Here is a 25,751-nt window from a genome sequence, read left to right as displayed (position 1 = left end):
CGATGGCGTTCAAATGCATACAGGACGTATGTATGTGAGACCCTGGTTAGCGAATCGAAGCTAATTTTCCTGTGTTTCCAATTTCAGAACCGGGCAAATGGGCCAAGCGAGCAGTGGTGTGAACCTGGAGGTTCACAGTTAGTCCTATGTGGTGAGGCCATCATGCACTGCCATGGACGGAGGGGCATGCTCTGGGACCAGCTGATGCCCCTTGTACGCACTTTCGTAACCTGGGAGCAGGCATCCGCTACAATTATGGTTCACTTTGGCAAAAATGGTGTGGGAATGCATAATGGGGTCAAATTGATGATCATTTAGGAGGGATGTGGGGCAGATCCAAGAATTTTTCCCTGGGGTGACGATTATTTGGTCTGATGTTGAAGCATTGGATATAGCAGGGGACTGGAAAGCCTTCATGGGTCAATATGATCAGGAAGTATGAATAGGGAACTAGCTAAATTAATACATAATCAAGAGTGTTTGGTAATTCCTCTTCTGCCCATATCTTACTGAGCACCTGAGTTATTCAGGGAGGATGAGGTACACCTATCTGACAGGGAAGCAGAGATATTTTTGGCTGAAGGAATCAGTAAATATCTAGGAAGCCAGTGGAGGGGAGGTGGGAGGCAGCCATGCTAAATTGCTTGTGCAACCTTGTGGCAGATGCCTAGTGCAGGTACTGGCTATGGCAAGAACATGGTTACTGGATTAAAGGAGGATTTTAAGGACAGCATCCCTTAAGCGAGCAGGGGGAGGAGGGTCTAGTATAATGGGGAGCTGAGTCATCTTTTTTCTAGCCCCTCCTAAGGAAGTGGAGGAAGTGGGATTCTGGGCTCCTATGTCTGGTACAGCAGAGAGCTGATTCCCCCCCACCTCCCAAACACACACAGTTTATAGCCCCTTTTAACCTCATAGGAGGGAAGGGCAGAGGGATCCCAGCAAACAATGTGACTGGGACCTGGTTCGAAATTATGTGGAAATGATTAAGGAAATCATGATGACCTGCACTGTACAATGTATTCCTGGGGAGTGACTCCCATCTATTTTAAGTGAATAAAGTTGCTGCTTATTGAAACCATGTCCATTGCCTCCTGCTTTCTTCCGGTGCAGCCAGGCAATGTGCTCACCCCAGCTCAAGACATTGTGTCCTTACTCTGCTGGCTGGAGGAAAAGGGGTTCCTGCCCTTACAGAGCTCTCCTTTACAACAGGTGATGAAGGGGGGGATGTTTATAGGGATGCGCTGGGAAGAGAAAGAAGCAGTTGGACCAAGGTATGTGTGGGAGGGGGGTGGGGGGGGTGGGAGATCTCCTTGTTTCTGCTGACCTTGTGCATGGAAGGTATTTATACTCCGAGCAGTCCTGGAGAAGCAGTCTTTTACCGGTAATGGGCTGGTAGCACTCACCCACCCATGAAATTTGCAAAGGGACTGGGTTTCCTCATGACCTCCTGTGGGCATGATGCTAGGCACCCTTTTCTCCTTGGGGGCTGGGATGGAATTTTTTTCCTCATTGCTGGATTGGCTGAGGCAAGGGTGGGTGTTTTCACCTTCCACACAGCCCGGCTAGGGCAGGGGGTTAGATTATAATATTGCAATTTTGTATGTGGAACTTGTGGCAGTTGTCCAGTACAGGTACGTGGCATGGAAGGGATATGGTTATTGGATTAAAAAAATGATTTCAAGGATACCATCTCTTAAGAGAGCTGAGGAAGGAGAGTTTGGTACTTCCATGTTTGGCACAGCAGGGAGTCACCCCCTCTTTCTTTTAGCTCTCCCTTTAAGGGAGCAGAGGAAGCGGGATTGAGGGTTCCTACATCTGGTACTGCTTTTATAGCCCCCTTTAGCCCCATACAAGAGGAAAATGGTGGGGTCCCAAGTTGGGGATTATATGGAAATAATTAATAATGATGACCTGTAGTGTACAATTTATTGCTGTGGACTCCCAGATACCATAAGTGAATAAAGTTGCAGCCTAGTTACACCACATCCATTGCCTTCTGTTTCTTCCAGCATTGCCGGACAATTGCATTGCTTGTTTCCTTTAGATGGCTACACATAGGATTATTCTGCTGGGTTATCAGTCACCCACCTTTCACCAGCACTAAACTGTCTACAAAGAATATAAAGAAACTTGCTATAAGGTGCCTCGTTTTCAAAGGTGCTGAGCACCCCCAACTCCCACTGACATTAATAGGTGGAGGTAATTAGCACCACTGAAAATTGGCCAATCCTGTTAGATATGCAAAGCTTGTGCTGCAGTTTACCAATTCAAAGTGTTATGCTCTGAAGGGTTTGAATTAAACTAGTCAGTTGCGGTTGTAGTATCAGTATTAGCCCACATGTGTATTGAGCCTTGTACAAATATTTGTAAAGGTCATCCTGGGCTATTTACAGTGTATGGCATCTTAGACAATTGCTTTCTTGTTCTCCTGATTCCTGGCAGAGACATTTTCTTGTCTCTCATCAATTCTCGGCACTGCTGATGTGTCCCAAAGCTGCAAGAGGCCGAGTCTTAAAATACTGTAATAGATGCTCAAGAATTCTGTCCTTGACTCTGTCTACTTCTGCTGTGCACAAGCTTTTTCTTCTAGGAACTTTTCCATCTCAGTTCTGCACAAATAACTCTGTTTTGTTCATTTTTCATAACCACCCGATGGCAAAATAAAAAGATTTATTAAAATCAATCCAGATTCTCTCTCTCACATTGGTACTGTTGGAAATATGGAGAGAGATTTTATTTGCATTGAAAATATTGATAATGTTTGAACTGTATGTTGTTCCAAAAGCTTTAGATGGGTCTTCACAAATTCAAAGGCTGGAAGGGATCGTTGTGATCATCTAGTGTGGCCTCCTCTATAACACAGGTCGTAGAACATACCCAAAATAATTCCTAGAGTATCTCTTTTAGAAAAACATCCAATCTTGTTTTACACTGTGTCGTGGATCTAGAATCCACCAGAATCCTTAGGAAATTGTTCTGTTGGTTACTTATACTCACCATTTAAAAAAAAATTGTTATCTTCCACATCTTCTTCCAGGTCTTCTTTTGTTCCATGTTCATTTTCTTTCATTCTAGATTTTTAAGCAAATGTTGCATGGTACCAAGTCAAATGCCTTCCAGAAGTCTAAGTATATTATGTCAACAATATTATATTTGTCATCTCATCAAATAAAGATATCAAATTAGTTTGACAGGATTTATTTTCCATATCCCTATGCTGATTTGCATTACCCTCCTTGAATTTCTTGTTAATCAAGTCCCATACCAGCTGCTCCACTATCTTGCCTGGGATCGATGTCAGGCTGACAGACCTACAATTTCCTAGGTCATCCCATTGATCCCCTTTAAAAATTGGCACAACATTCGCTTTCTTCAATTCTTCTGGAACTTCCTCAGTGCTATTGAAATTCATCATTAATGGTCAAGCATGATCCTCAATTAGCTCTCTTAAAACTCTTGGCTGCAAGTTATCTGGACCTGCTGATTTAAAAATGTCCAACTTCAGTAATTTCTATTTAACATCTCCCAGAGATACTAGTGGAATGGAAATTGTGTTAGTCTTATCATATCGTTTGTTTTCCCCATATACAGAACAGAAATATTTACCACTTCTGCTTTTTCTGCATTATTACTATTATTTAATAATATTTCTACCATTTCCATCTACTAATGGAGCAATACCATTATCATCATTCTTTATGTTCATAATATCTTTTTTAAAAACCTCCTTATTTTCCTTAGATCTGATGGCCATAGATTTCTCCTTGTATCCCTGTGCTTCCTTTATTAATTTTCTGTAATTCCTAACTTCAGATTTATATTCATTATTATCAGCTTCCAATTTCTTCCATTTGTTACACATACACACACAATTATATATATAAAAATAAAATGTGTTGCCTTCACTTCCTCTCTAAACCAGGTTGGTTTTTTAACCAGTATGGCCTTCTTCCTTGATTGTGTTTTTTGGACATCCTCACAAGGTGTTCTTAAATGATTCCCAATTATGATTTAATTTTTTTCTGATTAAATTCTTCCTCCAAGCTGATTTGGCTCATAATTGTTTTAAGCTTTGTGAAACTGGCCCTATTAAGGTACTTAGTATGTATATTACTGGTCTGGACTTTATTCTACACACACATTAAAAATGTGATCAAGTCATGATCACTTGTTACTAAACTGCCATTATATTCTAGTTTTGTGATCAGTTCCTCTTTATCTGTTAAGACAAGATCTAACAAAGAATTTTCCTGCATCAGCTGCAACACTTTTTGAGTTAGGAAACTGTCATATATGTTTAGAAATTCCAAGCACGTTTTAATACTGGGAGAATGAGATGTCCAGCATATGTCACTCATATTGAAGTCCCCTGTGTTCAGGCTTCTTTCCCTCTACATGTTCTAGATTGGTGTGTAAGGAGTCCATCATCCATTTACCTAGTCTGATTTGGTGAATCTAGTGCATTATTCATTTCTGGTAGTGTTCAGGAAGCAGGAAAGTTAATGCCCATAGCTGAGCCAAACACCACCTTGTTCCATGATTTGTTAGCTCTCTAGGGACAATAAGGCAGATTGGCTAGAAGGTAAAAGTAAGTCTTACCATGATGGAAGGAAACTTTTGGAGGGAAAAATATACCTGTCTTGGCTTGGAAAAATGTTCCTAACCACAACACAGTGGGACAGTCAAAAAGGACATGTCTGTCCATTAACCAAGCTTCAAGAGGAAGTGTTCAGTGTTAAAAAAAGAAAGAAGGGAGATTCTGTCTCAAATCATTTATGCAACATATATTAGCTTCTAGAATTGAACATTGAACTAACCAGCTTAGTAAGACTTTCAGAGAGCTAAACATCCCTGCCTCATTGCAGACAACATATTCATGCAATGTTAAGGTTAACGTTTCCACCTGCACTAACATCAGGAAATTTAATGTTAAGGTTTTCACCACACCAGTAACTCAACCCTGTTTACCAGTGTAGAGATGGGTCAAAGCTGGAGCCCAGCCACCTGAGCAGCACCATCTTTTGGGAAAAATTAGATTCATATGTAAGCTTCATAGCTCATTTCTATACATTATAGTTTGGATTACTGTTTGTGCTGTTCAGTATTGTATTTAAGAAGTGAGACAGAGTTATGTTTCCCAGAACAATCATATTTGAATTTTCTGACTTATGTACGCTTGTAGGAATATAAAAGAAGGTACTAACAGTGATTCCTCCAAGTGACAGTGACCCCCTCATAATTTGTCCCCCACACTTTAAAATCCAACAGTTTCACCAAGTACAAAAATCTTTTGGGTCTTCTGTTAAAACTTGTAAGCTACTGTCTGTAGAAACCATTGATTATATCTATCCTGTGAAAGATATTTTACTACTATGTAAAACTTACAAACAAGTTAACTGATTTTGTTCTTGAAGTAATTGATACAATGTAAACAAACACTATAAGCTGTTAAGTGACTTTCACTTCATTCAACTGCTCCTAGGACAGACCCCCTCCCTCTGTGATTAAAGAGCCGGGAGTCTCAAATGAATTAGCACACACCCCGAAAGTGGTGGAGACAGTAAATTAAAATATGGTTAAGGGATGGAATGTATGCTGACGAATGCTTGATATACATGGATGGTTAGGGAGGTGCCAGCCTAGAAAAGGAGTATCCATCGGCCGAAGAATGTGTCAAGTGGATGACCAGAAACCCCCAGAGGGTAAACTGGGACCCACCCCATCACCTGGAAGGATGAGAAACACAAACTTTGGACAGTGTGGAGCCACCAGGAATGTGCCACTTTGGACAGGAATGTGCCATCTGCTGATTGAGTCAGCAACAGCAGGATGAAACAGCTCCCATAGACTAACATAGGAATTAATTCCTATAAGAATGGACTCTAAAGACTGATGACTTTGAGTCTCTGGTTCTGCTGCCAGCCTCCAGGAGCATCAGGTGCACCTGACACAGACTCGGCTCCATCCTCATGACCAAGATACCTGGCCAGTAACTTGGCATGAGCAACTTCTAGGCTGGTAACTATAACACCTATACAGAACTTGAATGAATGATTGTGTGAATGAATCTCTCTCTCTCTCTCTCTCTCTCTATGTATGTGTGTGTGTGTATAAGAAATAAGTAGTCAAACAACGTTGTTTACTTTTATCTTTTGCTTTATCAGTATATTTACAATAAATGTGGCATCTTTGCCTTATCCCTCTTAATAAGATCCTGCTGGTTTTTATTCTATTGGTATAACATGCTTACATTTTCTAACTGCTGCTCTTGCAGTTTCCTTTTGTTCTTAAAAACAAAAAGGGAATGTGATGGGGTCTGCATACCCGGCACTAGGCAGGAAAGAGTTAATCCCACACTATGTGCAGAGGAAATTCCACCCCTCAGACCATGCTGGGCATGCTCCAACTGCTGTGCTAGTATAAAGGAGAGCAGCCCAGCTCCATCTGGCCTAACCACCAAAGGACATTTGGTGGAGACACCAGCCCAGGAGCTGTTACAGCCCTTTCCTGCAGGAGCCAGAGCTCCCGAGACCCAGACTGGAGCCCTGTTGCTGACAGCTAAATGGTTGGAATCAGAGTCCCAGGGAGTTACCTGGGTGGAGGAACCCAGAGACCCTGAGGCCATATGGATTGCAGCTTCAGGAAGCCTGGTAGGAAGTGACCCGGAGAGGTGGAATGAGTGGTATCTTGCACCCATGTAAGTTCAGCACATTGCGGTTGGATTCCCTGCTGACCCAGTGGTGGACCACTCTGCCACTGTTAGGGCCCTGAGTCAGGACTGGTGGCGTCGGGAGGGCCCGGGTTCCGCTATCCCAGCTGCCATCTCTTTTGTTGTTGGTCCCTGGATTTGGCCGTTAGACCATGCTGCCCTTCACTCAAGGGCCGCTATATTGACTCTGGCCACTAGGCCTCACTGCCCTACACTCAAGGGCTACTTTATTGACTGGCTGCTAGGCCACTCTGTCTTGCACTTGAACACTGCTCTGTTGACTCGGGCCACTAGGACACACAGCCCTGCACTTGAGGGTCAATAGATTGACTCCAGCCACTAGGCCACACTGCCCTGTGCTCGTGGGCAGCCATATTGTCTTGGGCCATTAGGCCATGCAGCCCAGAACCCAACAGCCGCTGCTTTGGCTCTGGCCATTGGGCCACATTGTTGTGAGGAGCAGGACAGTCTGGTGGACTGTAACTGCAGTGTCAGCATACCCACAATCCACACCAAAGGGGAATGGGGTGTGTCCCATCCACAGGTGCTGCCCCCACAGCTCCCATTGACCCTCAAGTGCAGGGCTGTGTGTCTCAGTGGCCTGAGTCAATACAGTGGCCCCAAGTGCCAGCTCTGCAGCTCCCATTAGCCAGGAACTGTGGATGGGGCAGGGTGCAGAGCCACCTGGCCATGCCTCAGCATAGGAGCCAGAGCGGGGACATGCTGCTGCTTCTGGGAGTTGCCTGAGGTAAGCGCCGACTGGAGTCTGTACCCCTCACCCCTTCCTGTGCCCCAACCCCCTGCCACAGCCCTAATCCCCCACCTGCCATCTGAACCCCTCGATCCCAGCCTGGAGCCCCCTCCTGTACCCCAAACCCCTCATCCCCACCTTAACCCCCTGCCTCAGCCCGGAGCCCCCTCCTGCACTCTGAACCCTTCATCCCCAGCCCAGAGACCCCTCCCATACTCCGAATCCCTCATCTCCAACCCCACAGCCAGAGCCCTCACCTCCTTCTGCACCCCTGCCCCAGCCCTGATCCCTATCCCGCCCTCTGAGCCCCTCGATCCCAGCCTGGAGCACTCTCCTGCACCCCAAACCCTTCATCCCCACCCCCACTCTAGAGCCTGCACCCCAAACCCCTGGCTCAGCCTGGAGACTGATTTGCACCCCAAATCCTTCATCCCAGGCTCCACACCACAGTGCACACCCCCAGCCAGAGCCCTCACCCCCCTGCACTCCAACCCCCTTCCCCAGCCTGGAGCCCCCTTCCGCACCCTGGACTCCTCATTTCTGGCCTTACCCCGGAACCTGCATCTCCAGCTCAGAGCCTGTACCCCCTCCCATACCTCAACCTCCTGCCTCAGCCTGGATCCCCCTCCTATACTCTGAACCCCTTGGCTCCACCCTATGTTCTGTATTTAATAAAATCACTTTTTATTTAGTAATTTACTCAGAGTATGTATTAATACCTGGGGGAGCAAACAACTGTGCATATCTCTCTATCAGTGTTATAAAGGGCGAACAATTTATGAGTTTTCCCTGCATAAGCTTTATGCAGGGTAAAATGGATTTATTTATTTATTTATTTAATTTATTTAAACCCCATTGGGAGTTGGGCATCTGAGTGCTAAAGACAAGCACGCTTCTGTGAGCTGTTTTCAGGTAAACTTGCAGCTTTGGGACAAGTGATTCAGACCCTGGGTCTGTGTTGGAGCAGACTGGAGTGTCTGGCTCAGCAAGACAGGGTGCTGGAGTCCTAAGCTGGCAGGGAAAACAGGAGCAGAGGTAGTCTTTGCACATCGGGTGGCAGCTCCCAAGGGGGTTTCTGTGATCCAACCCGTCACAGGTTCCAACACTTTCTGAGGTAGAAAATTGCCAACCAGGGGTCTGATTTTTGGAAGTGCGGAGAATTCACAACTCCAACTGAAGTCACTGGGAGCTGTGGAGGTTCAGACCCTCAGGCAGTGGGGTTTGAAGGGATGAGCATTGGGTTGGTGTCAGAAATGCCTGGGTTCTAATCCTAGTTCTCTCATTGACTCAGGGCTCGTCTTCACTGCTGGGGTAAGTCGACTTAAGTTACGCTACTCCAGCTACATGAATAACATAGCTAGAGTTGATGTAGCTTAGGTCGACTTATCCCAGTGTCTTTACTGTGCTGCATCGATGGGAGATGTTCTCCGGTCGACTTACCTTACTCTTCTCGGAGAGGTGGAGTACCGCGGTCGACCAAAGAGCGCTCTGCCATCAATTTAGAGGGTCTTCACTAGACCCCCTAAATCGACACGTGCTGCATCGATTGCAACAGCGTTGATCTTCCCCGTAGTGAAGACAAGGCATCAGTGTGTGATCTCTGGCAAGAAACTTTATCCTTGGCTCAGTTTCCCCATCTAAAATGGGAATAACAGTATTCTCTTATCTTGCAGGAGAGCCATGAAGATAAATTCATTAATGTTTGTGGAGCACTCCTATACTATGATGAGGAATGCCCAAGAGGAAATTAATGATTGAGTGCAGATTTGGATGGCCTGCAGTAAAAAAGGATGTGGAGACACATTCAATGATAAGGACAAAAGCAAATATTGAACAGCTACCTCATTCTCTGAGTGCACTCCATCCTGTATATTCAATGTGGAAAAATAGCATGCAATCATGTAATTAAAAGACTGTCACATAATGAATACACACAGTGTGGCAGAATTGCATGGGCATTTCCTAACTTTTCAGAGCTTGACTTTGCACCCTAAGTAACTTGGGCTTCAATGAGGACTATGTGGTGTTCCACAGGTAAGAACATGTACCGACTTACTTTTAGGTGCCTAAGTATGGACTAGAAGCCTCATTTCACACATCCATTTTTTTCAAGATGTTGCCCATTGTGCCTGCAGTCACTGCCTGCTACCACTCACAGGACAATTCTGGTTTTAATAGTCCAAACAACAACAACAACAAAAGAGCACTTAATTTGCTGTTTGCTGGCACCATCTATACATAACAATTTATATGGAAAATGCAAAGATTTGTTTGAGATGGAGAATCTGTAATGCAATCATGCGCTGATTTGCATCCACTTCACTGCAGCTGGGTCTCTTTTGTGACAGTGGAACCTACCTGCTGACAGAGCCTGCTTTTCTAAAAGAGACTGTCATGGCTTTTGGTCTATGGACTATTGACATCGTTTCTGCAATTATGGGAAGTTTTTATTGCCCTTTGACCAGAGTCATGCTGAGACATTGAGATAGTGTGATGCATTAGGAGGTCTTGTTTGGACTAATTTGGGGAGTTAGGGCTTCTATTGATCAGTATACAGATAAAATATACCTGGACTTTCCAGGCAAATCAAGTCTCTCTTCCAGGCAAATCAAGTCAATCTTTAAATATTAAAATTGAAACCTAGTTTTGAAGCATGAGGCCAGCAGGAAGCCTATGCAAACTATGGAGATAAATCTGATACTTGTGGACACAGACTTTTGAAAATCTTATGGCTGTATTGTGCAATAGGAGCAACCTATGAGTGGTATCCAGGGCTGCCTAAAATAGAAAGAATAGCAGTACAGTAACTCCTCACTTAATGCTGTAGTGATGTTCCTGAAAAATGCAACTTTAAGCGAAATGATGTTAAGTGATTCCAATTTCCCCATAAGAATTAATGTAAATAGCGGGAGTTAGGTTCCAGGGAAATTTTTTTCGCCAGACAAAAGACTATCTAGATCTATATCTATATCTACACACACACATACACAGTATAAGTTTAAACAATTTAATACTGTACACAGCAATGATGATTGCGTAGCTTGGTTGAGGTGGTGGAGTCAAAGGGTGGAAGAGGAATATTTCCCAGGGAATGCCTTACTGCTAAAAGATTAACTAGCACTCAGCTAAGCCATCAAGATTTAACACATTGTTAATGTAGCCTCAAACGCTACAAGGCAGCACGAATGGACGGAGGGGATACAGCATGGCAGACAGAGACAGAGACACACACCGTGTGTGTGTGTGAGAGAGAGAGAGAGAGAGAGATGGCATTGCCCCTTTAAGTACGCTGACCCCACTGTAAGCACATTGCCTTTTTAAGTTGATTAGCAAGTTGAGACAGCAGCTGCTGCCAGCAAGCTCCCATTGTCCTGAGCCCTCTCCTGTCCCCCGCTGCTCTGTGGAGATGGCCAGATGGGGTAAAGGAGCAAGGAGTAGGAGCGGGGGGTGGCACCCTGACAGTAGCACCCCTCTTCCCCCTCTCCCACCCCTCACTGCAAGCAGGAGGCTCCCGGGAGCAGTTCCAAGGCACAGCGCAAGAAAAACACATGGCAGTGGGGGGAGGGACAGCTGAACTGCCTGGCAATTGATAGTCTGTTGGGTGGCTGCTGCACAGGGAACTTAGGGGAGTGGGGAGCTGATAGGGGGGCTGCTGGTCCACCCTGGTTCCAAGCCCCCACCAGCTAGCTCCAACAGGCTGCTCTTTCTGCAAGCAGTGGACAAAGCAGGCAGCTGCCAAACAACATTATAAGGGAGCATTGCCCATCTTTAAACTAGCATGTTCCCTAATTGATAGGCAACATAACAATGAAACAATGTTAACCGGGATGACTTTAAGTGAGAAGTTACTGTAGTTCAATCTGAAAACAAAGGAGCAATAATAATAATAAATAATCAGGAAAGATCAATAGAAAAATATCTGTGAAGCTGCTCACAGACAGTCACTGCACAGCAATAAGGAAGAGGATATGCAAATAAAAGGCAGGAGAAAGTAGTAGATAATCACAAATGTAATAGAATCTTTCTGAGATTTGCATTCCAACTAACACAGGTGAGTCTTCCATGTTCAATACCTGAAAACATCTCCCATCTCACTTTCGGCTGTGATACAAAGGCAGAACAGCAGAGGCCCTGATAAGATACCAGAAGCCTGGCACTTTAGTGAGGCATTTTCCTCTGCAACAATTTTTCTAGGAGCATCAGAAGCTGGGCAAGCTTTAGTGACCAAAGGCAAGAACCATGTTTCCTATAATTATTATTGGTTTGATCTTTTTAGGAATTGAGTTCATTACAGGGATTATAGCAAACGGATTGATGATTGTTGTGAATTGCAGTGAGTGGATCAGAAGCAGAAAACTGACCTGTTGTGACATGATCCTGACTAGCCTGGGCATCTCCAGATTTTTCCTACAGTGCATGCTAATGATTAATGGTACCTTCTTTCAATTATGTGCAGAGATGAATGAACAGTGTGCTATGTTGACAACATTGACTGTTGTCTGGCTGTTTCTAAATACTCTCAGTCTATGGTTTGCCACCTGGCTCAGTGTCTTCTACTGCGTGAAGATCGCCAACTTCAGCCAACCTCTCTTCCTCTGGCTGAAGCTGAGAATATCAGGGCTAGTGCCACAGCTACTCATGGGATCCTTTCTGGTCTCCTTGGTCACCTGTCTCCCTTCAGTCAATACCATAGATAGAAAGTACATAGATTATTCATTGAATTGTCTATCAGGAAACACCACCGGGGAATGTCAATATACGTTTGATTTATCTTCTAGATTCTTTATTTTGTCCATGCTTGGATATACCTCTCCCTTCATTATATTTATTATTTCCTCCATACTGTTAATCACTTCCCTGTGGAGACACAGCAAGAGGATGGAAAAAACCACAAGCACCTCCAGGGACACAGTTACTGAGGCTCATGTCAGAGCAATTAAAGGACTGATCTCTTTTATTTTCTTCTACATTTCTTATTTTGTGGCACTAATCTTCTCAGAATTATTTTCCAACATCAGTTCCTACTTCATATTATTATGGGTAGTGATAATGGGTGCTTATCCCTCTGGGCACTCTGTTATCCTAATTCTGGGTAATCCCAAACTGAAGAGGGTAGCAGTGAGGGCTTTACAGTATGCTGGGTGCAGGCTGAGAGGGGCGGCTTCATAAAACTGCTCATGATGAAACTCCCCAAAGACATCCCCTTCTCCCCTCTATTAATTTATCAAATATTTTTCCCTACTTCAACATGCACTAAAATTACAAGATTTCCAGCCCGAGCTTTACTTCTTGAGGATAGTGGTAGAGGACCATGTTACACTTGGAGTGACATGATTCTTTTTTCTTAAATGTTTGTGAATTAATAACTCATCAAGTCAAGTGCAAACTCCTCTTGATTGTGAACTAGATTTCCTGATATTGAGGAGCTCTGGAACTAATACAAATATCCAGTCACGCTAGGGTCCTAAAATGAAAGATATGGACTGGAACCCCATGTCCAAGCTACAAGATCTCACAATCCCAGATACCTGCAAGGACCTCTAATGATCATCACATTAACAAATGAAAACAAAAGGTGACCTAGAGAATCTAACCTGTTGTTATGAAAGGTGCTAGTGGCTGCCACCAGGTGAGTCTTTGATCTTAAGACAATCACAGACCTAGTTAAAGTCAATGGGTGTGCTAAGCATTCTTTCAGACTCTATAGAAGGAGCTTTTAAGTCCTTTATATAGTAGAGAGAGCTACAATAAGGAGGAACTGTCCAAAGCACATGGCAGGTCAAAATTAAACTGTGTGGGCTGAAGAGTTTCCCTGATTGCAAACCCAGTGGGTAAGATACTAGTTTTGTAGCCTTTCTGAGCTAGGGGAAAAAGCCAGGAGAAAGCCTGGAGAAGCAGCTGTGAGTATGACCCTGAAAGGAAGCAGACGGACAGTGCTTCTGAGACACAGCACTTGCTGGAGTGGCACACATGGGGAATTTTCAGCCAGGGAATCTGCCTGAAGTTCTTTGTTTCTACTGTATTCAGGGAAACAGGCATTTGTATACACTTCTGTAAATTAACCAGGTTACACTAAAAAATACCACCCAGCTCATATCATCAATTTCTTATCCTAATGGAAACAACCTGGCGAGGCGCTGAATATTGGCTAACTGCTCATGCCAACGGGGGCAACACTGGTGTTTGGGGCAGCAGAGAGCTTCCAAAGAGAGAAATTGTGAGCAGGTATTCCTGTTGACCCCAATGGGAACAGATAATGAGGGTGCTCACAGGAATCAAAGCAAATCAATATCAAATTGGAATTTAACTCTGGACAAAAGAAATTAAAACAAAAGCTGGAGATGTCCCAGAAGGAACTAAAACAAGAACTGGAGACATTTCAAAAGTATTGAAGTAATATCTGGAGGTTTCCTAGAAAGGACTAAAAAATTACCTGGAGTCAGAAATAGAAATTTTGTTGGAGCAGCAGCTAGAAAATTCCCAGTCTTGATGTAAGAAACCAAAATATAACCTAGAGAAGGAATTCAAAGTGTTGCAGACCACTGTGGACATCCGCCTCCTGGATGAGGAATCAGGCCAGTCAGAGAGCTTGGGTACTTTACAGTACTTTTCTACCCCATTTGTAACCCACAGAGGCCCAGCAAGGAGAAGCTGGCTTGTTCCAACTCAAGTAATACAAAAGCCCGCTCTCTCTGAGAGAACAAATCCTTGTGAGTCTTATTTGGCCTAGTTGAATGTTATAGCCCCAATGAATGCTTGGAGAGAGAGGGAGTTTTCTGGCTGCCAACTTGAGTGGCCAGCTCTGATGGTGCAGCAGAATTTACCGTGGAAAATAGACTGTATTGTCTGGATTTGTTACAAGCTCTTGACAAGCAGTTTGGAGCCAGACATCAGTCTGGCTGGGCACAGTTAAGGGATAGAAGTGGGTGCGGGGGAGAAAGACCTCAGATGGAGGACACAAGGAGATTTGTGTTCCTGGAATATCCAGGTACCAGTGAAGACTTCCAGGACAAATTAGTAATGGACTAGTTCATAAAAGCTCAGTTAAACTTCAGTTTGCAGCTGAAGATCAGCTAAAGGAGACCAAGGATACTTTTTGAGTCTGTGGAATTTGCCACAGACTCTTTGAAGCAGCTCACCAGAAAAGAAAGTAGCCACTAATGGGGAAGGTGGAAGCTGATCACCATGAGCTGTGTAAGTACAGATCTGTGTGTAATGTACACTGTGGAACAGGAATTCTAATTTGGTTCATGACGTTTTTTATGGGTTGAAAGCATTGTTAAATGTGATTTGTAAAACAAGGGATATTGGCAATAAGGGAAGATTAAGGGAAACAGTTCTGCTAAATGCTGGTACTGAAAAAGTTGGGTAACAAAAAAGGATTGTTATACCTATGAATCTGGCGAGGACAGAGCATCACAAATGCCTAGTGAAAGTCCCAGTTTGACAAATGAGGGAACATCAGGCTGAAGAGGCAAAGCTTGAACATGCAAGCCAGGCCCCACACTATTTGTTTAGATCTGGGCAGTTAAACAACAGTAAAAGGAATTTAACTATTGAATGTGTAATAGGAGCTGTGGAATTCACAGGAATGGTGAACATGGGCTCAAACATAACAGTTATTAACTCAGACATGATAAAAAGTCTAGGGAACGGGGGATCCAGAACTCAGACCTGCCTGGTCTCAAATATAGACAGGGACTGGGGAACAGGGACTTATCCAAAAGTGGGGAAAACTGGGTTTGAAAAGTAGGACTCTGGAATTAAGCAAGAACTCTGGCTAACCAAGAGAGTGGATTAGGTAATAATTTGTTTGGATTCCATTATGTCTAATAACTGTATAGAAATGCCAGCAAATTCAGTCTGTGGAAATTCCTTTTAAAGATGTGGTTCTGGTTAAACAAATTACTTGTATGTGAATGGGTGGCGGGTATAATAGGCAAAGCCTTCCCTGGCACTGCCGCTGACCCACTGCAGTGCCCCCCACTTCCCCAAGACCTCCACCACCTCCTCCATTCCACCCCGTTCCCACAGCTACCTGGTGTTTTAGCTTTCAAGCAAGAAAAAGATGGGGAGTGGTTGAGACCCAGCATCTCAGTGGAATTTTAGTTGGTAAAGTTTGTGTGATTTCACTAAATGTTTCTAACCAACAGCAAATGCTAAAAGAAGGAATTTCAAATGAAAAACGGAAAACAGAGGCTGTGCAGAACTGGCCCTTTCTTCAGACACTCACAGATGTGCAGAGATTTGTGGGCTCTGCTGCTATTATAAAAAGTGTATTTGTGAGTTCACCAATATCGGGAAACATTGCATAGGCTGAGTGAGAAAGCAAAACTATTTCAGTGGTTGACAGAGTGTGATTTGGCCTGTACAGAATTGAAAGGGATCCTTGTGACTGCTCCTCTCAGCCTCTTTGTGTTTCAAAACCCCTTTCATATTGCACACAGATACTAGTGCTCACAGATTGGCAGTCGTAATGACCACAAGAATATAAGGACTATCTTTGAAGGTGCCAGGGGAACAGAATTTTAGTTTGGCTGTCCCAGAGACTGAGTGTGCAGTTGTAGAAGCTGAGGCTGGAAGAATTGTGACACTCATGAATACACCATGAGGATAGAATGTGAGAAGTCTGTCGCAACTTAGCTACTCCACAGAAATTCTCCCAAAATGCGGAGTCTCAGTCAGGTAATCCATTTAATCTTGTTATTTGTAAACTAGAACTGCTTGTATCCATCTGCCTGTTAAACACTGGTCAGGGGCTTAATTAAAAACAGTTGATCTGAAACTCCCTCTCATGTTCAGAGTTAGTTGAATTGTTCCGGCTCCTTGCTGTCGTCATATAATGCATGGCATCTCAACACATCAGTAAGTGCTGATCACTTCACAATAGCGAGGAAAATAGCTTATCTTGCCACTTCCTGTAGTGTTTAGTTATTAAACTTTCACTAACAGAACACTGTTGTGGTTCTCAGGAGTGGTGCAGCACATCACACTTATTAGGATTTGCACACACGAGGTTGTTTTATATCTGACATCTCCACAGGATAAGTGTGAATGATTTGCACAATATACTATTGAAGAACATCAAGCACTTGCTCACTCTAGTGACCAATAGTAAAAAAATGCAGGTTTCTCTGTATAGTGCAGTTATTATATGGCAGATGAAGCCAAATTTCTGCTCTGAATTACACCAAAGGATATATGGAGTATGTCCACTGAAATCAGTGGAATTATTCCAGATTTACATTGATAACTGAAGCAGAATCTGTTTCAATGTCTTTAAATTTGGCAGTCTATTACGACACTACTTTTTATCCTATTGATAACACATTAGAACCCACTAAATGTAAATTGTGATGTTGCTTGATGTAGTTAACTTTTTTCCCTCAGTTACAGCACCAGTATTAACAAATTGTGAGCCTAAATGTAAAATGTAGAATTTGTTATTTTGAATTATATATTTAAATTAAGTAAATACATTATGGAATGAAATTGGAGAGAGTCCAGCGGAGGGCAACAAAAATGATTAGGGGCTGGGGCACATGACTGATGAGGAGAGGCTGAGGTAACTGCGCTTATTTAGTTCGCAGAAGAGAAGCATGAGGGGGAATTTGATAGCAGCCTTCAGCTACCTGGTATGAAATTAATTCTTTATAGGATATGAAGGATCGTATACTGTACATATGCTATGGAAGAGGAAGTTGAAATAAAACATACAACACAAAATTTTATTGCTAGGAAAAATACTGGACTTTATCTGATCTTGAGAAGAAAAGTTATTTGTATGCATGTGCTGTATGTGGGGCTCTGTATCTTTGGACAGAGACCAATCTTATTGATAGTGATATACTGAACTGCCTGAAAACATCATAGGCAAAGATGCCTTTCTGAATATTGCTAGATATTTTTTTAAGATTCAAATATGTGACGTGGCAATAGCATTCACTGAAGTGTGTGTGTGCATACGCACTGTGCTGCACCTGTGCTGGCTGGTGCATGTAGTAAGATGAGGCCCTGAAACATAAACCCTTCGTATCAGAGGCCTGGTATGAAGCCTAAGGCCTGAGCTAAAGTAATGGTCAAGACTTTGCTAACATAAAGCAAAGTTAAGCTGTGAGCCAGTGGCAGGTCCTGCTCACAGAAGCTGGCAAGGAGAGGGCTGATGTTGCAAAAATACACATACCTAAAAGGTACTGGACACTAGAGATACCAGAACACTCCAATACTTGCACATTCCACACACACAACAAGGAACAGGCAGACCCATCCTAAAGACAGGGCCAAAAGGGTAATATGATGGATAGAGCTGTTTTGTTCAAACCAACATGTACAAGGTGAGAGGCGGCACCTTGCTACGTAGAGGGGTTGCACCTCAATACGTTAGGAATTTATATGTAACTTGTTTGTACCTGTGTATAAGAATGCATCTCTGGGGCAGTGTCTTTGTCCAGCCTAGGGACAGTGGAGAGTCCCACCACTGACTGAGCTGCAACCATTGTCAGGGGGCACAAATTCGTAGTATGTCTTATCGAGTCTGCTTGAAACTATTACTGTGCTTCGTTTGACAATAAACCTGGTCGGGTGCCTTCGTACCTTATCGGAGTCTGTGTTCTCTCGGGCTCTGTTGTGCCAGCGATCTGCGCAGAGCCGGGGCAGCACACAGAGGGAACACATGCACACAGCTGACTGTTAGCAACATTGGATAGAGCAGAGCACCACACCAGTGGCGTCTGATAACAGTGCCCAGCGAGATGCTGCATTGCAGGTGCCCAACAAGCTGCCGTCTGTGCTGCTGGTGCCCAGCTTGCTGCTGGCGCACTCTTCCGGCATGGCCAGGCCTTCCACATGCCAGCCCAATGGCCTTCGCCACTCCCAGTACCACCCTTAGGGAAAATGGCACCCTGGGCGAACTTGCATTTCGGTGTCCCTGACTCCCGTGGGTGTGGTGCTCCGCATTGCCCCTGGGCTCCCCAGGCTCCCCACCCTCCCTTCACCCCAAAGGCCTGCTCCCCCTCCTGTGCCCTTTATCCCTGCACCCCCTTCACTCCTAACCGCTGTGTCCCTCTCCTGCGCCCCTAATCCCTGCAGCCCCTTCTGTCCTAACCCCTGCATCCCCCTCCTGCACCCATGTGGGGAAACTGCCCGGGATGCATGAACTGAACTGTCATTGCTGCTGGCTCCCCCTGGGACTGCTGCTCCTCGGCCCTGCACACCCCAAGGGGGCTGTGAGTGGGGAGTGAGGAGCAACACCAGGGCTCCCTGCATCCAGGTCACTTTCCCTGCCTAGGCTGCGAAAGGAGAGGGCACGAGAGCAGCAGCTCCTGATGCCCCACAGCACAGCCCAGGTGGGGAAAATGCCTTGGATGCAGGAAGCCCCAGTGTGTGTGTTGGGGGACTGTGTGTGTGAGACAGAATGTGTAGGTAAAAATAGCTAACAAAAGCCAAAGCTGGCCAAAACACCAGCCGTGTGCTGCTCCCGCTCAAAGGGAACCGTCACACTATCTCGTTCTTCACATTTCTCATATGAACTACCAGGGCTTGAATTACATTTTTGTATGAAATTGGGGCAAATTTAAAAATAATTTACAACATTTAAAAAATAAAAAATATGAAAAACTTTAATACATTTTATGTAAAGTGTCATTATTCATACTAGTATTGCTAGTCCTTCCCGCCAGGCAGAGAGGCACAGACCTAGGATCAGCTGTGCCCCCAAAAAGACGAGACCAATCCTCCAAATTGGACCCGACCCACATCCCTCCCCAGACCAAACTGGGCCAGACCCTCATCCATGCTGGTGGGGGGATAGGACGATGGGACTCCAGCTGCTCCAAAGGACCCAGGCCGAGGGGGCTTACCTGGAGCAAGGAGCACCCACTAGTTGGGGTGTCTATCCACTGGGTGCCAGTGCCACCTCCTGCCCAGCATGGCCCGGGACCCCCACACTCCTCAGCCTCTGAATTCGGCTGAGGTGTGTGCACGGGGTGGGGTGGAGGAACCGCATGCGCAGCACCCTCCCACCAGCATTTCCCCAAGCCTGGCAGGGGTCCAAGAGCCCAGGGAGGAGGCAGGAGCCATGCCATGGGGGAGCCAAGATGTCCGTGGCGTGCGGCAGCCAGAAACCCCCAGGCCTGCCACCGAGCCTCCCCCTTCCCCACCCCTCTCACTCCACCAAGTGGTAGGAGCCTCTGGGGCAGGGAGATGGGGCTAGAGTGTAGACACAGTGTCTGAAGGCTCCTCTCTGCCCCTATCACTGCAGGAGCTATCAGCTGGTGGCTGGCTGGCCGAGAGGAGCAAGCGGGGGGAGGTTCTCAACCAGATATGCAGAAATGGACAGGAGGCAGCTTTGCTAAAGACTGTGTTCCTGGTAGTGGTTTTTGGAGCTTTTAGAGTCAGCGAACTAGTGCCTGGGTCAGCTAAGTGTACTTCAGGAAGGACTTTGCAGTGGAGCAATTTACCATAGGAGGAACAATCGGACATCTTGACCCTGAGGATCTCAGAAACCTATCGGCAGGGGGATGGGAGTTGAGATGAGTACATAATGCAGCAGGAAGGTGGTGAGGCAGGTATTTAGGGGCATTGAGGATTTATATAGTGATAAGACCACTTGGGGAGGGGGCTCTCTTTATTCATGGTGATGGAAGGCCCCGCACAACATACCAGTTTGTTACAGTTCTAAGAAAGGGGCTGACAAACTGGCGGCTACCAGCGCATGAATTTGGGTCCCACTCATTCCGGATTGGGTCTGTACCAGCCAAGGAGGACTCAGGGCTAGAGCAATTCAGGCATTTGGGCGATGGCGTTCAAATGCATACAGGACATATGTATGTGAGACTTTGGGTAGCGAATCAGAGCTAATTTTCCTGTGTTTCCAATTTCAGAACCGGGCAAATGGGCCAAGCGAGCAGTGGTGTGAATCTGGAGGTCTTAGGTGGTGAGGCCATCATGAACTGCCATAGATGGAGGGGCATGCTCTGGGACTAGCTGATGCCCCTTTTACGCTCTTCGTAACCTGGGAGCAGGCACCGGCTGCAATTATTCTTTGTTCATCTTGGAGAAAATGGTGTGGGAACGCATAATGGGTTGAATTTATTATCAGAGTTAGGAGGGATTTGGGGCAGATCCAAGAATTTTTCCCTGGGGAGACAATTATTTGGTCTGATGTTGCGGCCTGGGGTGTGACACAGGACTGGGAAGCCTCCATGGGTCAATATGATCAGGAGGTGTGAATAGGAAAATAGCTAAATTAATATTGTGATGTGGGGCCAGAAAGGGCTAAACAAATAGCTCGGAACCAAATTCAACCTTCAGAGACATGTTAGAAAAATATGTAAATGGTAATTAGGGCTATTCCTTAGAAATAGTTAACATAGCTATGTTAAATGGACTAGAGCTTTGAAATGCAAATGTGTATTATTAGAGAATTAGAGGTAATGCTAAGTGTATGTGTTTACTTATATCTCGTTAGATGTTAGCCATGTAAACAGACAGTTCCTGTCTATTATATAGCTATTGATTCAGAGACCAAAAGGAAATATTGACATTTAGATGAAATTGTATGTGATAATGTCATTGTCTATATTTTACTTGGAAGTTTGTATAAATAGTCTATAAACTGCTTAATGGATAATTATCTGATGAATGCAGCTAGTTACTTGGGTATGCATACACGAAAGGTAGTTCTACTTCAAAGCTGCTGTTCTTCGCCCAAGGAACCCCTGCTGTAAAGACGCTATCATAGTCTGCCAGAAAACTGTATAAAATCTCTTGGGACCTCTCTCTTTCGTCTCAGATCTGCTTGAGCTTAATTCAGGGGAAGCTTGAGTTATAAGACTGAGATTTCCAGTCCCATCTGGCTCACCCTGGATATGAACATTGGACTATAACCTATGAACTAATTCTGAAAGAACTCTTTGCAGCGCCAAAGCTCCCCATCTCTACTATAAAACTGATCTCAGAACTACAGTCATGTCTGTGTGTATACTGATCTTCTAACCAATACTCTCTTTTCTTTTTTAATAAATTTTAGTTTAGTTAATAAGAATTGGCTGTAAGCATGTATTTGGGTAAGATCTGAAATATTCGTTAACCTGGGAGGTAATGTGTCCGATCCTTTGGGATTGGTAGAACTTTCATATTTGATTTGGCCATCTGGAAGGGAGCCCAAAGGCTGAGTTGCTTTCAAGGAAGCTGGGTTTTGGCTTCTGTGTAGCCAGTAAGCGATTATAGAAGTTTTTTGTGGCTCGCTTGGTGGATCTAAGTATTGGAATAACTACCGGCTTTGGGGATTGTCTGCCCCATTCTTTNCCAAAGGCTGAGTTGCTTTCAAGGAAGCTGGGTTTTGGCTTCTGTGTAGCCAGTAAGCGATTATAGAAGTTTTTTTGTGGCTCGCTTGGTGGATCTAAGTATTGGAATAACTACCGGCTTTGGGGATTGTCTGCCCCATTCTTTGCAGTTTGTCCTGATTTAAGCAATCTCAGTGTGGTTGTCCCGTCCCCCCCCCCCCCCCCCCCGGGATCCTGGTCACAAATATATAATCGAGGATTTGGTAAATTCCTCTTCTGCACATATCTTACTGGGCACCTGAGTTATTCAGGGAGGATGGGCACACCTATCTGATAGGGAAGCAGATATATTTTTGGCTGAAGAAATCAGGGGAGGGTAGGTGGGAGGCAGCCAAGCTAAAATGCTTGTGCCACCTTGTGGCAGATGCCTAGTGCAGGTACTGGCTATGGCAAGAACACGGTTACTGGAATAAAGGGAATGGAGGAGGATTTTAAGGACGGCATCCCTTAAGTGAACAGGGGGACGAGGGTCTAGTATAGTGGGGAGCTGGTTTCTCTTTTTTCTAGCCTCTCCTAAGGAAGTGAAGGGAGTGGGATTCTAGTCTCCTATGTCTGGTACAGCAGACAGCTGATTTCCTCCCCCCCCCCACAGTTTATAGCCCCTTTTAACCTCAGAGGAGGGAAGGGCAGAGAGGTTCCAGCAAACTGTGTGGCTGGGACCCGGTTGGAAATTATGTGGAAATGATTAAGGAAATCATGATGACCTGCACTGTACAATGTATTGCTGGGGTGTGACTGACAGATATTTTAAGTGAATAAAGTTGCTGCTTATTGAAACCACGTCCATTGCCTCCTGCTTTCTTCCAGTGCAGCCAGGCAATGTGCTCACCCCAGCTCAAGACATTGTGTCCTTACTCTGCTGGCTGGAGGAAAAGGGGTTCCTGCCCTTACAGAGCTCTCCTTTACAACAGGTGATGAAGGGGGGGATGTTTATACGGATGTGCTGGGAAGAGCAAGAAGCAGTTGGACCAAGGTATGTGCAGGGGGCCGGGCTCGGGGGGGTGAGGAGGAGATCTCCTTGCTTCTGCTGACCCTGTGCATGGAAGGTATTTATACTCCGAGCAGTCCTGGAGAAGCCCTCTTTTACCAGTAATGGGCTGATAAGCACTCACCCACCCCTGAAATTTGCAAAGGGACTGGGTTTCCTTATGACCTCCTGTGGGCATGATGCTAGTCACCCTTTTCTCCTTGGGGGCTGGGATGGATTTTTTTTCCTCATTGCTGGATTGGTTGAAGCAAGGGTGGGTTTTTTCACCTTCCACACCGCCCAGCTAGGACAGGGGGTTAGATTATAATATTGCAATTTTGTATGTGGAATTTGTGGCAGATGTCCAGTGCAGGTACGTGGCATGGAAGGGATATGGTTATTGGATAAAAAGAATGGAAAAGGATTTCAATGATTCTATCTCTTAAGAGAGCTGAGGAAGGGGAGTTTGGTACTTCTACGGTTGGCACAGGAGGGAGTCACCCCCTCTTTCTTTTAGTCCCCCCCTTCAGGAAGCAGAGGAAGTGGGATTCAGGGTTCCTACATCTGGTGCCTCTTTTATAGCCCCCTTTAGCCTCATAGAAAAGGAAGATGGTGGGGTCCCAAGTTGGGGATTATATGGAAATAATTAATAATGATGACCTGTAGTGTACAATTTATTGCTATGGACTCCCAGATACCATAAGTGAATAAAGTTGCAGCCTAGTTACACCACATCCATTGCCTTCTGTTTCTTCCAGCGTTGCTGGACAATTGCATTGCTTGTTCCCTTTAGATGGCTACACATAGGATTATTCTGCTGGGTTATCAGTCACCCGCCTTTCACCAGCACTAAACTGTCTACAAAGAATATAAAGAAACTTGCTATAAGGTGCCTCGTTTTCAAAGGTGCTGAGCACCCCCAACTGTTAGATATGCAAAGCTTGTGCTGCAGTTTACCAATTCAAAGTGTTATGCTCTGAAGGGTTTGAATTAAACTAGTCAGGTGCGGTTGTAGTATCAATATTAGCTCACAAGTGTATTGAGCTTTGTACAAATATTTGTAAAGGTCATCCTGGGCTATTTACAGTGTATGGCCTCTTAGACAATTGCTTTCTTGTTCTCCTGATTCCTGGCAGAGACATTTTCTTGTCTCTCATCAATTCTCCAATGTGTCCCAAAGCTGCAAGAGGCCAAGTCTTAAAATATTGTAACAAATGTTCAAGAATTCTGTCCTTGACTGTGTTTACTTCTGCTGTACACAAGCTTTTTCTTCTAGAAACTTTTCCATCTCAGTTCTGCACAGATAACTTTTTGTTCATTTGTCAAAACCACCAGATGGCAAAATAAGATTTTTATTAAAATCAATCCAAATTCACTCTCTCACATTGGTACTGTTGGAAATATGGAGAGAGATTTTATTTGCATTGCAAATATTGATAATGTTTGAACTGTATGTTGTTCCAAAAGTTTCAGATGGGTCTTCATAGGTTCAAAGGCCGGAAGGGATCATTGTGATCATCTAGTGTGGCTTCCTTTATAACACAAGTCATAGAATGTACCCACATTTCTAGAGTATTTCTTTTAGAAAAACATCCAATCTTGTTTTACACTGTGTCATGGATATAGAATCCACCAGAATCCTTAGTAAATCGTTCTATTGGCTACTTATACTCACTGTTAAAAAAAATTGTTTTCTCCCACATCTTCTTCCAGGTCTTCTTTTGTGCCATGTTCATTTTCTTTCATGCTAGATTTTTAAGCAAATGTTGCATGGTACCAAGTCAAATGCCTTCCAGAAATCTAAGTATATTATGTCAACAATATTATATTTGTCAACAAAACTTGTCATCTCATCAAATAAAGATATCAAGTTAGTTTGACAGGATCTATTTTCCATAAACCCATGTTGATTTCCATTACACTCCTTGAATTCTTTATTAATCAAGTCCCATACCAGCTGCTCCACTATCTTGCCTGGGATGGATGTCAGGCTGACAGACCTACAATTACCTTGGTGTAGCATATCGACACTCACCTGTGTGGCGCCTCCTGCTGGTCATCCTGGGAATTAGCTCTTGTCCAGCCCGAAGTGCCCGCTGTAGGCCAGTATCTTGCCTGCTTTAGGCCCCTGTGTTCCTCCCAGACTTGGGTGCCCCTTTTCTTGGGGTTCTGCCCCCAGCTGTATCCCCACACTCTGGGTCTTCCCTCTCTGGGGAACCCCCAACCCTCTCACCCACCTTGCCTCAGTGGCTACTGCCAATCATCATCTAGCCCCTTTCTCAAGGGGCAGACTGCTCTCCGTAATGGCCACTCATCACCAGGAGCATGCAAACTAAGCTTAGTACACTAAAGAAACTGGTTACATGGAAGTTCTCACCCTAAATGTGGTTCTAATAATCTTCTTCACAAACCAGACACCCTTCCAGCCTGGGTCCAGTTCTTTCCCCCAGGCAAGTCTTAGTTATTTCCAGCAGTCATCTTGGGTGAGGAAGCAGGGGAAAACTGACAACCAGGATTACCTAACTCCCCACCCTTAAATAGGATTTGCATAAGGCGGAAGTCCTTTGTTTCTTAGTTTGACACCCCCCCCACCCCCAGCCAGCTCCTCATAGAAAAGTACAGAATTTAAAATGGGTTCATGTAGAGAGGCCTTATTGGAAAGCCCAGGAGGTGGGCGGGCGCAAACCCGCCCATTTCTAAAGGTCCCTCCCCCAGCCTAGCAGGAGGGACCACTGAACCCAGGAACCAAATGAATATGGGCAACAACTAATGAAAAACCGGGATTGGAGTGATGGGCATAGGTTCAAAACAAGGGTACCAGATGGAGACACCGAGCAGAGGACCCCGGACAGCGCTCACGGCTCCTCAAATGTGTCTAGGGAGCCAGCGGAAGCTGCCCAGTGGAACTCTGCCCAGAGGCATGAGACCAGGGAGGAACGGAAAGAGGCCCTACAGTCACAGAGCACCCCCTCATCCAAC

The 25,751-nt window shown here is 44.9% G+C and overlaps 1 protein-coding gene and 1 long non-coding RNA gene across 2 annotated transcripts; both read left to right on the top strand.

Annotated features, from left to right (window-relative positions):
* Positions 1–11,699: 11,699 nt before the first annotated feature.
* LOC117875479 (taste receptor type 2 member 1-like) lies at positions 11,700–12,629 on the top strand. The gene has a single exon (XM_034766869.1). It carries the CDS (start codon positions 11,700–11,702, stop codon positions 12,627–12,629), a length of 930 nt encoding a protein of 309 aa, XP_034622760.1.
* Positions 12,630–14,372: 1,743 nt separating this feature from the next.
* On the top strand, positions 14,373–21,512 carry LOC117875596. Its single transcript, XR_004645299.1, has 3 exons — positions 14,373–14,654; positions 15,908–16,145; positions 20,342–21,512. It is a non-coding gene; the product is annotated as an uncharacterized LOC117875596 (long non-coding RNA).
* Positions 21,513–25,751: the final 4,239 nt, after the last annotated feature.

This window comes from Trachemys scripta, chromosome 3, assembly GCF_013100865.1.
Source record: "Trachemys scripta elegans isolate TJP31775 chromosome 3, CAS_Tse_1.0, whole genome shotgun sequence".
In the NCBI taxonomy this organism is placed as follows: Eukaryota; Metazoa; Chordata; order Testudines; family Emydidae; genus Trachemys; species Trachemys scripta.
The sequence above is the reverse complement of the archived record's forward strand: the minus strand, read 5'-3'. Positions and strand labels throughout refer to the sequence as shown.